The 17935-nt window shown below is 39.5% G+C and overlaps 1 protein-coding gene across 2 annotated transcripts in view; it reads left to right on the top strand.

Annotated features, from left to right (window-relative positions):
* Positions 1 to 17935, top strand: part of LOC143024637 (uncharacterized) — a 75550-nt gene extending 57615 nt beyond the window's left edge. For both annotated transcript variants that reach the window (XM_076183548.1, XM_076183547.1), the window contains exon 4: positions 16876 to 17935. In XM_076183548.1, the coding sequence (XP_076039663.1) occupies positions 16876 to 17161 (286 nt within the window). In that variant the 3' untranslated portion in view covers positions 17162 to 17935. The remainder of the gene's footprint in view (positions 1 to 16875) is intronic.

Below are 17935 nucleotides of genomic sequence, written 5' to 3'. Positions count from 1 at the left end.
TCCTCTCCCGTCCTTCCTCAACAGACATTCCCCTCTTCCCCAAAGCCCCCTTCACCCCATCCATCCACCTCATCCTAGGACGTGCCCTCATGTTCACTCCCTCCACATCTGCCTTCCATACCTCTTTTCCTAGTCTTTCTTCACTCATTCTTTCCATGTGTCCAAACCTTCCTAATACTCTTTCATCAACCCTATCTCCCAGCTCCCTTTCCACCCCTGTTCTCCTCCTCACCTCATTTCTCACTCTATCTAGCCTAGAAACCCCCATCATACTTCTCAGACACCTTATCTCAAACACATTCAAACTCCTTCTCTCTTTCTCTCTTATGTTCCATGTTTCTGCCCCATACAGTGCTGTTGGCACAATCACTCCTTCATACAGTCTCCTCTTCGCATCCATTCCCAAATTTCTATTCCTCATTACACTTTTTAATCCACCAAGGCATTTACTTGCTTCTCTCAATCTACATTCTACCTCCACCTTCACTCCACCTTTTCCTGCCACATTTGCACCCAAGTATCTAAAACTATCCACTTCCTCCAGTTGCTCTCCTTTTATGCTCACTTCCAGTCTACTGCCACTTTCACCCCTTGAACATCTCATCTCCTTACTTTTACCTACATTTATCTTCAGCTTTCTTCTATCACACACTCTCCCAAACTCTATCACCAACTTCCTCAATCCCTCCTCCGATCCTGCCACAAGCGCAGTGTTATCCGCAAACAACAGCTGGCTCACCTCACACTTTTCTCCATTTTCTTTAACCATCTCCAATCCCTGACCCACCACCCTTGCATTTACCTCTCGCACTACCCCATCCATGTACAAGTTGAACAGCCAGGGCGACATAACACATCCCTGACGAAGTCCCACCTTTACCTCGAACCACTCACTCTCTCCATTTCTAATCCTGACACAAGCTCTACTACTCTCATAAAAACTCTTGACAGCTCCTAGAAGCTTTCCTCCTATCCCGTATATCCGCATAAACTCCCACAGTGCCTTTTTGTCTACCCTGTCGTAAGCCTTTTTCAGATCCATAAAAGCCCAAAAAACATCCTTCCCCTTTCCTATAGCTTTCTTACCACAAAAATCTGATCTACACAACCTCTACCTGTCCTAAATCCACACTGTTCCTCACCAATTACTCCCTCTATTCCTCTCCTAATCCTCTCAATGAAGATCCTCCCATAAGCCTTCCCAACTACACTTAGCAAGCTAATCCCTCTGAAACTACTACATTCACACTTGTCCCCTTTTCCCTTGTAAAGTGGAACTATACAGACACTCCTCCAGTCCTCCGGCACTCTACCCTCTCTCCAGCAAACATCACTGTACCTCCTTTTTTTATACATTCTGCATGGCATCCATCCAGACCAGGTGCCTTACCTGCTTTCATCTTAACAACTGCCTTCACTTCCTCCTTCCTTATTTCTCCTCCATTTTCCTCATTCATCACGGTAATTTTCTTAGCATTTCCCACTGCAGCTATCTTTCCCTCCCTATCCTCCTTCACATTTAGCAACTCCCTAAAATACTCTGCCCATCTTCCCCTTACTGCCTTCTCTTCCATTATCATCTCTCCATCTGCACCTTTTACCTTTTCTTCTCTACTTGATTCGTCTCCTCTTCCTCTCTTAATTTCTTTCCAAAACATCTTTTTATTACTTTCAAAATTTTCTGTCATACACTTACCCCATTTCACATCTGCTCTCCTCTTTGCCTCCTTTACCTTTTGCTTTACTTCTCTTTTCTTTTCTTTGTACCTCTCATATGACTCCCTCGTCCTATTTTGTAACCAATCTGTGACAACTCGCTTCCTCTCTTCTACAACCTTTGTTTCCTCATCCCACCATTCACTACCCTTCCTTCTATTTCCACCTGTCCTTCTTGTTCCACACACCATCTTTGCACACTTTGTGACTCCCTCCTTGAACCATCCCCATTCCTCCTCCACTGCTCTACTCTATCCTTCACTCCCTCCCACTCCTCCCTCAGCTTCTTCTTGTACTCCTTTTCCTTTTCCTTTTCATTTGAAGAGTTCACCCTAAGCACCTCCCTACCTTTTGTCCTTTTCCTCTTTCTCCATCTATCCTCCACTCTCAACTTACCTTCCACCAAAAAATGATCTGATACTCCCCCACCCTCTCCCCTCAGCACATGTACATCCTTAACTCTTCCTATCATACTCTATCTACCACTACATAACCCATTAACGGTCTATCTACCACCCTTCCATCCACCACCCTCTCCCATGTGTACTTGAAGAAGGGAAGGGCAGACCCTGGATCCCTGCCCACAGGTAAGATTTTGGTAGTAGGAGACAGTCAAGTGAGGTACCTAGACAGGGCTTTCTGCGATAAAGATAAGAAACATAGGACGCAGGTGTGTTTCCCCGGCGCGGGCATAGGAGATGTTAGAGATAGGATTGAAGAGTGTCTAGTAGGGGAAGGTAAGGACCCAGTAGTTTGCTTAAGTGCCGGGGGAAATGATATAGGTAAGTTAGGGAATGAGGAATTATTTGCGCGGTATCGGGATGCGCTAGACAAGATTAGAAATAGGGGAGGTGTTCCTGTTGTATGTGGAATCCTTCCGAGGCGTAGAGTTGGAGGCATGTGGCATTCCAGGGCTATTGCAATGAATTGCAAGCTGGCAAAACATTGTAAGGCCAATGGATGGGCATTTGTCGACAACTGGGACCGCTTTTATGGTAAGAATCACCTATACAAAAGGGACGGGGTGCACTTGTCTCCCCGAGGACTTCGGCTCCTTGCTGAATCCCTTGAGCGAGAAGTAGGCATCGTACAGGTTTTTTCGGGTAGATTACGTGGGAGTAGGGGGGGGGGAAGTATTGGAATATAGTTTAGGCAATAGAAGCAACTTAGAGAGGGACTGTGAAAGTATCACCAAAGCAGGTGGAGGGAAGATAAAGTTTACTATACAAATAGCAGGAGCATAATTAACAAAATTTATTTGCTGCAAGGTAAAGCATGCGTAGAAAATTTCGATATTATAGCTATTACTGAATCCTGGATCAACATGGCTGATAAACATTTCCTTCCGGAAATCGAAATAGAAGAATGTAAGTTTTTTCATAAGATTGGGGTTGGCAGGAATGGGGGAGGTGTAGCACTTTTCGTTAAAAATACATTAAACTGTATTATCAACAATTAGATTAAGGAAGAGGACTGTACGGAATCTATTTGGGTAGAGATTATAGGCAAGACTAAGAAAGTTATTATTGGCGTCTTGTATAGACCTCCTAACCTCAGCATTGAGCAGACTGATCCCCTGATTCATGAAATTCACAGAGCGTCCCAGTACAAAAACGTTGTGATCATGGGAGATTTTAATTATAGAAACATTGACTGGGAAACTTTAATAGGAGATCATGAAGCGAAGAAATTCCTAGAAGTGGTACAGGATAATTTCCTAAAATAAGTGATTACCGATCCTACGAGGGGACAAAATACCCTGGACTTAATTTTAACAAATAATGAGCACCAAATTAGCAGCGTAATAGTGGGAGATAGTCTAGGCTGTAGCGATCATCAAGAAATAAGATTTAATGTTATTTGGGAAAAATTAAAAAGTACGAATAACGTTGAAGTAGACTTCAGGAAAACAAACTTTGACAATATAAAAACCTATTTGAAATTGAATACGAAATGCCATGCGGACGTTTCAAACATTGTCGTTTCTCGTAGCGGGGCTGAGAGTCAGGTCGGTACCAAGAGCCGGGTCACGGAGGGTAATGTGCATACTTTAGGTCAGGTCATTTGGGGGCGAGGGCCCAACAGTCAGGTCAGTGATTTTGAAGAAATGTATAGCAATCTAACTGATCTAATTATTAATGCACAAAACACATTTATCCCCCTAAAGTCAATACGGAAAAATAGTGATACTCCCAAATGGATGACGGACAGATTGAAACATAATATCGGAATGAAAAGAGGACTTTACGTAAAAATAAAAAAACGGGGAATCACATCTTAGATCAAGATGTAACGAAATGGCAAAGCTGGTTAAAAGGAATACACGTATAGCGAAGCGTAATTATGAAATCAAGGTTGCCAGTCAAGCAAAATCCAACCCAAAGGGTTTCTTTCACCTCTATAGAACAAAAAATAAAGAAAGAATAGGACCAATTAAAAAGGATGAAATGTCATGATAGAATCGGAGGAAAAAATGAGTGATGAGTTTACCAATTATTTTCTATTGGTGTTTACTATTGAGAGGTTAGATAAAGTACCTGACTGCGATCCGATTTACAGAGGGGATGAAGAAAGTAGTCTATCTAATATCAGCATTAGTAAAGAAGAAGTAGTCAAGCAGATTGAAAGACTTAAAGCTACAAAATCTCCGGGTCCAGACGAAATTTTTCCAAGAATGCTTAAGGGGTGTAAATTTGAAATCTGCGACCAGTTAACTGAAATATTCAATAAATCGGTAGACACTGGTTTTGTGCCAACTGCTTGGAGGCAGGCAAACGTTGTTCCTGTTTTAAGAAGGGAGATAGATCGTCAGTATGCAACTACAGGCCAATCAGTTTGACATCGGTTATAGGAAAAATGCTTGAATCAATAATAGTAAATAGACTCAGAGAACACATCAAAGGGCATAATTTAATTCGTGATTCACAGCATAGTTTTTCCAAGGGTAAGTCATGTGTGACTAATCTATCCTTTTACACTAAAGTATATAAGGAATCAGATAACAATGAAAATTACGATGTTATTTACCTTGACTTTAGCAAAGCGTTCGACAAGGTGCCTCACCAGACACTACTGAATAAAATCAAAGCCCATGACATAGGAAGAAAAGTGTTAGAATGAATTAGAGCTTGGATTAGTAACAGAAAACAGCGGATCACCAAAAATGGAATAAAATCTAGGTGGGGCAATGTTACTAGTGGGATCCCCCAGGGCTCGGTTTTGGGTCCCTTGTTGTTCATTATGTACATAAATGACTTAGACGATGAGATAAATAGTGATGTTAGTAAGTTTGCGGACGACACTAAAATAGGACGCCTAATTAGGTCAGGAGACGACGCAGAGATTCTGCAGGATGATCTTAATAAACTGTTAACATGGTCGGAGAAATGGCAAATGAACTTCAATATCTCTAAGTGTAGCGTGTTAAACGTAGGGCTACACAACCCCAAAAATAGATACATCTTAGATAACACGTTTTTAGAAAAATCTGAATGGGAGAGGGACTTGGGAGTTCTAGTGAGTCCGGACCTTAAAACCAGGAAGCAGTGCATTAGCGCCAGAAATAAAGCCAACAGAGCATTAGGTTTCATTGCTGGGACGGTAACGAATAGAAGTGCAGAGGTAATTATTAAACTCTAGCGATAGTTAGACCCATCCTTGACTATGTGGTACAGTTTTGGTCTCCGTCCTACAGAATGGACATCAATTCACTAGAATCAGTACAGAAAAGAATGACTAAAATGATACATGGACTCGGAAATCTGCCTTACGAAGAGAGGCTTAGGCACCTTAACTTACACTCTCTGGAAAGACGCAGAGTGCGAGGTGATCTAATAGAAGTGTTCAAGTGGATCAAAGGGAGATGCAAACAAGGTCATCATAATAAAACAACAGGGCAGGACTCGCAGTAATGGGTATAGACTGGACAAATTTAGATTTAAGAAGGAAATAGGCAAGAATTGGTTTACTAATAGGGTGGTCGATGAATGGAATAAACTTAGTAACAATGTAGTAAGCGCTGAAACTATCAATTGTTTTAAAAAACGATTAGACAACTTTATGGATGGGGACGACAGGTGGTGATGGATACGGAGCTTCCTAGTGTAGGCCTTATGGTCTCTTGCAGTCTCCTTTATTCTTATGTTCTTATGTTATGTTCTTATGCTTGATTTTCTTCCGAAACACTGTATTTGCTATCATCAACTCTCTTTCTAGACACATCTCCACCATCAACTCTCCACTACGATTCTTTCCTGGAACTCCACATTTCCCAACCATTCCATCAATTGGATCATTTCCTACCCTAGCATTAAGGTCTCCCAGTAGTATTACATTGACATTTCTCCCAAATTCTTCTATGCACTCATTTAAATCTATCCAAAAAGCCTCCCTTTCTTCTACACTCTTCTCACTACCAGGCCCATATGCACTTGCAAAAACCCACATCTCCTTTCCCAGTTTCACCTTCATCCACATTATCCTTGAAACCTCCTTCCACTCCACTACACGTTTACCTATCTCTTCACTTACTAGTATAACCACCCTTCCCTCCCTCGCCCTCTCTTCACTCCTGTTAACCTCTCACTTACACTCCCAAACTTACACTCGCCCTTCCCTTTCAACTTAGTTTCACTCAAAGCCAACACATCCGTCTTTCTTCTCACAAACATACTACCTATCTCCTCCCTTTTACTCTCATCTGTACCACATCCACGCACATTAAAAGACCCAAACCTTAGGGTGCTGGTCGGAAAACTCCTAGACCCTCTTAAGCCTTTACTTTTTTTTTAGGAATGTTCCCTGTGGGGCTACAGGGAGAAGGATGCCTGGTCCCAATCCCCGTCTCTTTTTTCTCGCCTCTTACGATCCAAGTGGAAATATTTGGTGGCAGTATTCTTTTCCCCCACCACAGGGTAGGTAGGCGAAAAAGGAAATGAATATTCAGAGAAATGGCACAGGACAGTAACAATGGGTTGGGGGACAGCATAGCGGAGGGACAGTCGTAGTATAAAAGTGTCATAATTTCTCTATGAACAGAGTTTTCCTCTATCACATACAAAATGATGTGTGGCTCTGGTCCGTAGGGGCGCCCCATATAGACCCTAAAGTATCAACTGCATGCTACTTTGCCACAATAACATGCAGCCAAAAACCCAGACACTGTGACAAGTTGAATAAGGTGGGAAAATAAAAGACGAGTCTAGTCCCGAGTTTATTGCCCTAAAGAAGCTTTGGGCGAAACCGGTCAGGAATAACTCTGAACTAGACCCGGGTCTCCTTATTCACCCCTTCATATATATATATATATGTGTGTGTGTGTGTGTGTGTGTGTGTGTTTGTTTGTTTGTTTGGGAACTAGATTAGGTTTATAAAGGAAGAATAATTGACAAGTTTTCCGCCATATTGTACACCATAGTCAACTTTAATGATGTTTTTGTACTTGTTGACTATTCAATAATGTTCATTACATGATCCACACAGGGGAGATTAATATCGATGTCCACCTTACTCAGTTACTAGCTTAGGTGTACCGCAAGACGGTAACTTATGTCCCCTGTCTTTATTTCCCACAAATTCCCGAGTGATCTTGCGCCCCAACCACGGCGCCAAATCAACTCCAAATTTTTCATGTTCGCGAAATAAAACGTATGAAAATCTTCGCGGAAGTGAAAAATGTAAGTCCCACGGTGGCTTTAACGGATGGTGGGGAGGGCTTCTGGACTGTTGTATATTACAATTGTTATGATATGTTCCGCTTGATCTTATTGATTAGATACAGGTACACCACACCTGCATTATCTGCCGTGCTTGCAATTGGCACCACATTTGAGGGATCTCATACCATTATTGAAGGAGGGAGGGGGACCGTTACTCCCAGTTAATAAATCACTTTCAATATTGTAGATACGAGACTGGGTATTGCCACTCGAGGTAATACAGTTGCTGAAGGTGTGCACAGATTGCACGGAATTTTTAAGATGAACATGGAATTTTGTAAATGTTACGTATATCCTCCACCTAGATATCAGACTGAGAGAAATATAAGAATCGATAAGAAAATACTGAACAATACACACGCACACACACACACGCACACACACACACACACACACACACACACACACACACACACACACACACACACACACACACACACAAGCACGACTCGACGGCGCGGCTGGTAGAGTTCCCCTACGGAGGTCCAGGGCTGAAATAATTTCAGAGTCGCTGCGCTTAGAGTCGTTCCTCCAACTCTCGCAGGCGGGGAGTTGGGTGTGTGTGTGTGTGTGTGTGTGTGTGTGTGTGTGTGCGGGCGCGTGTGCGTGTGCGTGTACGGTCACAGCATTACCCATAGATCGGTCAAATATGAGCTCTGAGCTCTCTTCTGAGAGGGAAATAGCTGTCGAACACGAGTCCAACATGTGATCCAAGACCGTGGTGAATCTGTCTCTCTCACTCACATACGCTCACACACACACACACACACACACACACACACACACACACACACACACACACACACACACACACACACACACACACACATAGTCGGATTGACGGCGAAGATTGGAACTCCGGAAAAAACGCAAATTTCGTGGATTTCAGCGACGAGGGAGTTCCTGTGTTATATTAGTAGGGAACGGCAAGCTCATGGTGTAGTGGGCAGGTGACGAAAAAGGAGAAGGGGAGGCATTATTGAGGAAAATGGAAGAAAATGTGGAAGGGGACGAACGGGCCCCGGGCGTCAGAAGAGGTGTCAACAAAAGTTATGCAGATCACACAGACGAGGTTGAACAGGTGAGCAGAGTTATTAAAAGTAGAAATATATATAATAGCAGCTCAATGGAAAGAGGAGATAATTACTTCTATGGATTTAATGAGGGAGGAGATGATAACCTCCCCCGACTAGTAAGTCTAGAGAAGAAACTAGAAAAAAATGAACGAAGCATGGGAGGTTAGGTTTAATCATCTACCACAAAGAGTTGATAAAGTGGAAGCACCAAAGAAGAGAATCAAAACCTAACTAAAAAAAAAAAAAAAAAAAAAAAAAAGACAGTTAAGAGAAGTAAAAGATGAGAATGAGGAATTAAAGAGGAATAAAGAGAGTAAACGGTCCATAGCAAAAGAGGTAATGGGTTTGAAAATAAAAGTCCAAGAGAATAACAAAATTGAATTAAGAGATATAGTGAAACAACAGATGAAAGAACAAACTAAGGACACAGTTATTAAAGTGATGTGAGAGAAGGAAAAAGAAATGTATAATTATAGTAGGAATGGAAGAGAAGCATAATCCAAATAGGATTACAAGAGTAAAGGAGGAGAAAGAAAAAGTAAACAAGGTATTAAGATAGTTCAAGAAGATGAATAAGAAATAAGGAAAGAAATTTAAAAAATAGGTTGGGAAAATACAATATAGGCAAGACCAGACCAATTTAGGTTAAATTCAGGTCACAAACGACAACAGAAGATGTCGTATCAAAAACAGGGAAACTAGCAGAAAGTGATCCGTATAAACAGGTATGGATAAAAAGAGAGATGAATAAAGAGGAAAGAGAGGAAGAGAAAAAAAGAATAGAAGCTAAGGGGAAAAACGAGAACAGAACAGAGACAAAGAGAAATTCTATCGGAGAATAGTGGATATGAAAGTGAGGAAATGGTTCGTAGCAGAGAAAAACGGAAGAGGAACAGAAAACAGGAAGGAGGTAACAGAAAATTAAGTGTCTTTCACAAATATAGATGGCTTGATAACAGGCTTGAATGAACTGAATGATTACCTGAAGGAAAAAAGAACCGGACATAATGGGAATTGTGGAGACAAAATTGAAAGGTCCATTACCACCCAACAGTGTAGGACATGGCGCATATAATTATTGGATTAGAAACAGAGAAGTAAAACAATGTGGAGTTACGTACCTGACTAAGAAGGATATAAATGTGAGGAATGTTACATATGGAAAGAATAGAGTGGAGATGATTATGATGGAACTAGAGGACAGGGACAAGAAGAGCAGAAAGTTTGTGGTAAATTATGTGCCTCCAAAAACGGCTTTGTGGGAAGAGAGAGAACACGAAAGTATGTTAGAAGACACAAGGGCACTAAATAAGATAATGGAAGATGGAGGAAGAATAGTTGTAATTGGTGACTTAAATTGTAAAGAAATCTGCTGGGAAGAGATGACAGAGAAAGGTGGAGACGACCTATGGGGAAATGTATTACTTGATATGCTTATAGAACATACAATGCCGCAATGGATACAAGAGAATACTAGATATAGAAATGAAGAAGAACCATTGAGACTGGACCAAATAATCACATCAGAACCTGAAATAGAGGACAAGAGTGAATATAAGACACCACTAAGTAAAAATGACCACATATTGGTTGAACTGGAACTAAAGGAGTAAAATACAAGGGAAAAACGAACAATATAGAAAGGGAAGATTGATTTATGGATTTTTTTTTTTTATAAAATAAGAAAAAAATTCAAAAAGTAAATTGGGAAAGGATACACAAGGAGAAAACAACATTAGAAGAGAAATGAAAACTTTTGACAAAAAATGATAAGGAGTGGAAAAGTATGTTCTAAGAAAAAAAATATATAAAATGTTGATACAACAAAAGATGTAGGGAGTTGAAAGACAAAAGGGATAAGGCTTGCATAAAATGAAAAACAAAAGAACTGAAAAATGGAAAAAGTATACTAGTTATAGAAATCAATATGTACAAGTGCGCAAAAGAGTAAAGAGAAAATACGAAAAGGATGTCACAGAAAATTGTAAAGATCAACCAAAGCTATTTTACAGATTTGTAAACGACAAACTGAAAAGCAAACAAGAGTTAGTGAAACTACGACAAGGAGTTGAATACACAGAGGAAATAGGAATGACAGAAATTGTGAACAAACATTTTAAATCTGTGTTTACGAGGAGAAAATACAACTTAAAAGATGTCGAGTGGGAGGAGAAAGTCCCCCCCCCCATATGAAAGAGATAGAAGTAACAAGGAAAGAAATAATGAATCACTTGAGTAATCTCGATGATAGAAAATCGCATGGTCCAGATGAAATGGCAAACTGGATTTTGAGAGAATGCAGGAACGAACTAACAGACAAAATACATAGTCTTATAAACAGTTCATTGAAAGAAGGAAAAGTTCCAGAAGATTGGAAAAGAGCAAGTATAGTACCAGTATATAAAATTGTAAACAAGGAAGACCCTACTAACTATAGACCGGTCTCTCTTACAAGTATGGTAGCAAAAAATTGTAAATGATCAAAATTAGATGGGTAGGGCATTTGGATAAAAACAATGTACTAAATCCAAGGCAATTTGGATTTAGACAAGGACGATCATGTGTCACAAACTTGATGTGTTTCTATTCGAGACTTATAGATATAATACAAGAAAGAGATGGACGGGCTGATTGTGCACCTCTATACCTGAAAAAAGCTTTTGATAAGGTGCCACCTAAGAAATTGTTAAAGAAATTAGGAACTGCAGGAGGAATACAGGGCAAACTACTGAAGTGGATGGAAGACTATTTGCATGAAAGAAAAATGAGAGTGGATAAGGGATAAACATTCTAATTGGGATGAAGTGATTAGTGGAGTTCCACAGGGAACAGTTTTGGTCCCAATGATGTTTGCTACATATATCAATATGGATAGAGGAATTAAAAGTTATATGAGCTTTGCGGACGATGCAATACTGCTGAAAAAAGTGAACACTATAGAAGATTGTGAGTCGCTGCACAGTGATCTCGATAAAGAATGGGAATGGAGTAGGAAGTGGGAGATGGAATTCAATATTAAGAAGTGTAGTATAATGAAATTTGGAAGAAGCAAAAAAAGAATAGTGGGTTTCATAAATTGGGAGAGGAAGAAATAAACAAAAAAAATGGAAAATGAGAAGGACCTGGGAGTCATTATTATGAATAATATGTCCCCTGAGAAACATATAGACAAAAATTTTGGAGAAACTTATAATTTTGAGAATAATCAAAGTGGCATTTACATACCTGGACGAAGAAATGGTGAAGAAAATACTAGTCACTTTGATAAGACCAAGAGTAGAGTATGCAGCGACGACGTGGTCACCAAGTACAAAAAAAAAAAAAAAAAAAAAAAAAAAATGTATAACAAAACTTGAAAGAATACAAAAAGCAATTACGAAATTGGCACCAACGCTCTCGGAACTATCATATGAGGAGAGACTGGCAAAACTTGAGCTACAGACATTAGAGCAAAGAAGAGAGGGAGGAGACTTGATAACAATTTATAGAATCATGAAAGGCATAGAAACTATTGATAGAGAGAATCTAATAAAATGGGATGGTAGAGATACAAGAGGACACGGAAAGAAAATAAAGAAAAAGACAATTGTAGAAGAGACCTGAAAAAGAACAGCTTTCCCCACAGAATAATAGACGTTTGGAACAACTTAGATGAAAATGTGGTGTGTGCAAAAACGATACACGAATTTAAAAACTGTCTAGATAAAACGACATATGAAGATGGGACACCACGAGCATAGCTCCCCTTCCCATAAAATACAACTAGGTAAATACACACACACACACACACACACACACACACACACACACACACACACACACACACACACAAGGACCAATGACGGGTACCCGTATGTGGTAGTCCCACAAGATGGACAGCAAAGCAACTTTCGAAATCACCTCCATCAGGATGTACAGCCCTGAGAGGCTGACACTAGGTCTACGGACAGGGCCCAATATAGCTATCTCAATTTTAGCTGTATTCGTACAATTTTCCACACGTAAGAACATAAGAATGAAGGAGACTTCAAGAGGCTACAAGGCCTACACTATGCAGTTCCATGTCTATTACCACCTGTCATCCCCATCCATAAAGCTGTCTAACGGTTTCTTAAAACAACTGGTAGTTTCAGCGCTCACTCTATAACCATGTAGTGAGCTTCTATTCCATTCGTTGACCACCCTATTAGTAACCGATTCTTGCCTATTTCCTTCTTAAATATAAATTTGTCCAATTTAAATCTATTACTGCGAGTCCGGCCCTGTTGTCTTAATATGATGACCTTGTTTGCGTCACCTTTGTTAAAGCCTTTGATCCACTTGAATACCCTTATTAGATCATCCCGCACTCTGCGTCTTTCCAGAGAATGTAAGGTAAGGTACCTAAGCCTCTCTTCGTAAGGTAAATATCATAGCCTATGTATCATTTTGGTCATTCTCCTCTATACTGATTCAGGTGAATTGATGTCCATTCTATAAGACGGAGACCAAAACTGTACTGCATAGTCAAGGATGGGTCTAACTAACGCTTGGTAGAGTTTGATGATTACCTCTGCACTTCTATTCGTAACCGTCCTAGCAATGAAACAGTGCTCTGTTTTATTTCTGGCGCTAATGCACTTTTTCCTGAATTTAAGGTCCGGACTCACTAGAACTCCCAAGTCTCTCTCACTCAGTTTTCTCTAAAAACGTGTTATCTAAGCTATATTTATTTTCGGGGTTGTGTAGCCCTACGTTTAACACGCAGCACTTTGAGATATTGAAGTCCATTTGCCATTACACTGACCATGTAGACAGTGTGTTAAGATCATCCTGTAGAATCTCGTCTTCGGGTACTGACCTAATTAGTCGTCCTATTTTAGTGTCGTCCGCAAACTTACTAACATCATTATTAATCCCATTGTCCAAGTCGTTTATGTACAGAATGAACAATAAGGGACCCAAAACCGAGCCCTTGGGAACTCCACTAGAAACCCCCCCCCCCCCTTGGGTTTTACACTATTTATTGTGACCCGCTGTTTTCTGTCACTGATCCAAGCTCTTATCCATTCTAACACTTTTCCTCCTATACCATGGGCTTTGATTTTATTTAGAAGTCTCTGGTGAGGCACCTTGTCGAACGCTTTGCTAAATTCAAGGTAAATAACATCGTAACTATCATTGTTATCTGACGCCTTATATATGTTGATGTAAAAAAATAGATTAGTCACACGTGATTTACCCTTGGAGAAACCATGCTATTAGTCACGAATCAAGTTATGTCTCACGATGTGATCTCTGAGTCTATTAACTATTATGTATTCAAGTGTTCTACCAATAACTGATATCAAACTGATTGACCTCTATTTGCATGTAGACGATTTATCTCCATTTTTTATTAAAACAGGAACAACGTTTGCCTATCCCTAACCAATGGGTTCAAAACCACTGTCTACCGACTTATTAAATATTTCTGTTAACTGGTCGCAGATTTCAAATTTACACTCTTTAAGCACTCGGAAAATTTTCGTCTGGATCTGGGGATTTTGTAGCTGTCTTCAATCTGTTTGACTACTTCTACCTTACAAATGCTGATATTTGATAGTGTACTTTCTTCATCCCCATTGAAAATCGGATCGCAGTCGGTACCTTATCTAACCTCACCTTAGTAAACACTGATAGAAAATATTTGTTAAAGACCTCATTTTTTCCTCCGATTCTATCATGACATTTCATCGTTTTTAATTGGGTCTATCCTTTCCTTATTTTTTGTTCTGTAGAGATGAAAGAAGCCCTTGGGGTTTGATCTCGCTTGTCAGGCAACCTTAATTTCGTAGTTATGTTTCGCTGCCATATCGATATATTTGGATCAAAGGTGTGTTTCCCCGTTATTTTTTCTTATGTAAAGTCCTCATTTCATTCTTTTACGTTACTCGTTAGATGCTCATTGTTAGTTAGAAGTAAGTCCAGAGTATTCTCTCCCCTCGTGGGATCGGTAATAATTTGTTTTAGGAAATTATCCTGCACTGCATCTTAAGAAATTGTGCGAATTTCATAAATCAGGAGATCAGTCTCCTCAATGCTGAGATTAGGAGGTCTATAGGACGCCGATGATAAGTTTCTTATTCTTGCCTATAATCTCCACCCAAATAGATTCCGTACTATCCTCTTCCTTAATCGAATTGTTGATAATACAGTTTATTGTATTTTTAACGAAAAGTGATACTCCCCCACTCCTGCCAACCCTGTCCTTGTGAAAAAAAAAAAATTATATCCTATCTCGATTTTCAGAAGGAAATGTCCATCAACCATATTGATCCAGGATTCAGTAATAGTTATAATATAGAATTTTTCAACGCATGCATTACCTCGCAGCAAATAATTTTTTTTTTTTTTTACGCTTCTGCTGTTTGTATAGTAAACTTAGTTTATCCTCCCTCCACCTGATTAGGTGATTCTTTTCACAGTCCCTCTCTGACCTGTTTCTATTCCCTAAACTATATTCCCATACCCCCCCCAACTCCCACGTAATCTATATATATAAAAGAAAAAAAAATGTAGGATACCTACTTCTCGCTCAAGGGATTGAGCAAGGAGCCGAAGTCCTCTGGGCGACAAGTGCACCCCGTCTCTTGTATAGAGATGATTCCTCCCGTAAAAGCGATGCCAGTTGTCGACAAATTCCCATATATTAGCCTTACAATGTTTTGCCAACCTGCAATTCATCACAATAGCCCTGGAATGCCACATGTCTCCAACTCTACGCCTCGGAAGGATTCCACATACAACAGGAACCCCTCCCTTATTCCTAATTTTATCTAGCGCATCCCGGAACCGCGTAAAAAATTCCTCACTCCTTAACTTACCCATGTCCCCCAGCATTCAAGCAAACTATGGATTTCACACCTTCCCCGACTAAACACTCTTCTATCCTGTCTCTAACATCACGTCAGAGACAGTAGGAGACATTTTTTCCTGTGTATGCCTTAATCGAGAGGGTAGCTATAGGGGTGAATAAAATCGCTCGCGGCAGTTAGAATAAAGAAGGAAAGTGCCATCCGGTATGGAAGTGGTATATAACCCCCCCCCCCGTGAGTAAAAAAAATATACGGCTCTCAAAAGCCTCGTTCCAAAATACGAAAGAAAATGTGCCCTTCTTACTGCAGCTTTTTACAGAATTTTATGGGCTTGTCAAAATTGCGAAGTAGCCTGTCATCGTCGCCATCATGCCCCGCTTATAGGGCCATGTAATATAAAGTAACCACCGTTGAGGACTCATTCGTTTAATACACGTATTTTTTGCGAACACACTCGCATTTACATTTTACGTGTTTATGCATCATAATGTAACTGCAATTAGGTGGTTTCACAAAAGTCTACGGAAACATTAGCCTGTTTTTATGTCAAATTTGAACTTTTGAATTGTGACGAGAAAAGGAGGCATTGCGTTTTCAGAGAACAATTTCAATCGCTCTGGAATTTTCAGTATTGAAGACAGAATGACGTTTCTTAGCTATTACTTAAATTTCATTATAATTGATCGGACACTTTAGCAGACTGCTACCCAGTCATGCGTGTTCTATTATAAGCAGATGTAATGAATTTGTGTTTTTGTTTTAAATACTTCTCTGAGACATGGCTTAAGAATAGTTCTCTCGAGTTTCGACCAACGGAAATTCATACGTATGTAAAGCTTGATAACTTCAAGAGATGAAATGTTTCCCCGACATATCAGTGCTAAAACCATCCAAACCCATTATACACATTAAAGGTTTGCTTTAAACGCCAGACAATTTTATCTTAGAGATCTCTTAGTCACTAGAGAAATCCGGTGAATAATGCCCTTTCCATCTCTGTCTGTATCTATATTGTATATATCTATCTCTGTTCATTACAGAAGTTCTTCAAAACGAGGCAGCTCATCATATAAAAATCCTCTTCACCCCTATCACCCCATCCCTCACGGAGATTGGACTTTATGGGAAAGCAAGATTGATATTAGCTATCTTTCCTTCTTTACTGTTTGAGACTGAAATGTATAAGAAGCGTAATAATGGTGATGGTAGCTACGTTTTAGTCCTTTTCTTATTTTGTCATATTTCAATGTCCTCGTATTTTGTTTTATTTTTCCTTCCCTGTTTATTTTATTTTCTATTTACAACAATTTTGTCTATATTTTTTTTAATTCATGTCAGTGTTTTTGAGAATACCGGGGCACTCTTATATGTATATATATATATATATATATATATATATATAAATATATATATATATATATGTATAATATATATGTATATATATATATATGTATTTATATATTGATATTTATATATATGTCTAGCTTTACGATATCCACATTGATACCATATTCACGGTTTCTCTTACAGGAAAGAAAGAGAACAGGAGAAGAAATGCGAAGAGCTCCAGAATGTGAACAAGCGTGCTGCTTTAGTAATCAAGACGATGAGAAAGAGGATAGATAAGATGACGCAACAACAAAACCATATATTAAAACGTGAGGAGAAAAAGTGCCAAGAAAACAAAGAGCTCAAGGAAATGATGTTGAGCATCCAAGCAAAAATTGAAATGGCCGTTGATCTGAGTGACCCTGGTAGCAGGGTCGGGAAAGCTTTGTCCAGGATTGTGCTCGACATAACCGAACACATGGTGTAAGATGAAGCTGAATCTTATTTTCCACAGGGACCAGAAATATAAGCAGACCATTCAACTGCACCTACTGTGATGTCGTTAATTTATGAAGATGTTTATTAAAAGTGTCCTTGTAAAATTCCCTGGCACCCTTAGCAAGTTATATTTTTGTTACTGAACGTACGTGTATACATCAACTGCCTTGCAACAAATACTTTTATAACTACAATGACATCAGTGCTAAAAACATTGTATAGATCCTTTTGTGGTGACGGGAATTTTGGTGACTGAATGAGTAAGAATAGAGGCCGAATTTTTCCAAGTAATTTTGGGGGCCATGACCGAAGCCCGTCACAACAATGGTCCGTATTTTTTGTGAGCATAAAGCTGTTGGGCTTTATAATATATGTTTTCAGGCCCAAACAATTGTTTTAAGAACATTGCAGTAGATCATAAGCGGAGCTAGGGATGTAACAACACCATATGATAAAGGGTGGAGTTATTGATGAGGTTAATTGAAAATGGGGTTGCTAGTGATCACAGTCTCATTGGAGATCATAAGAGTTGTATGGTTTCCTTAACACCGTGATGAATGAAAACGCTACTTCGTACCTATAAAGTATTTTTATCACATTACAGTCTTGTAGAGATATGTCTGTTTCGTTCTTTATTTTAGATTAACGTGCTAAAACCGTTTTTTTTTTTCTTGGCAGTGCATTGTTTTGAAAATGTAAGGTTTATGTTGTAAAGCTATGTTAAAAGACTTTGATAATAAATATGCACTTATGTGCCGCATAC

Source organism: Oratosquilla oratoria, chromosome 4 (genome assembly GCF_046742065.1).
Source record: "Oratosquilla oratoria isolate Oo_2021 chromosome 4, ASM4674206v1, whole genome shotgun sequence".
Taxonomy (NCBI): domain Eukaryota; kingdom Metazoa; phylum Arthropoda; class Malacostraca; order Stomatopoda; family Squillidae; genus Oratosquilla; species Oratosquilla oratoria.
Note: the sequence above shows the minus strand (reverse complement) of the source record. Positions and strands in the feature narration are given on the sequence as shown.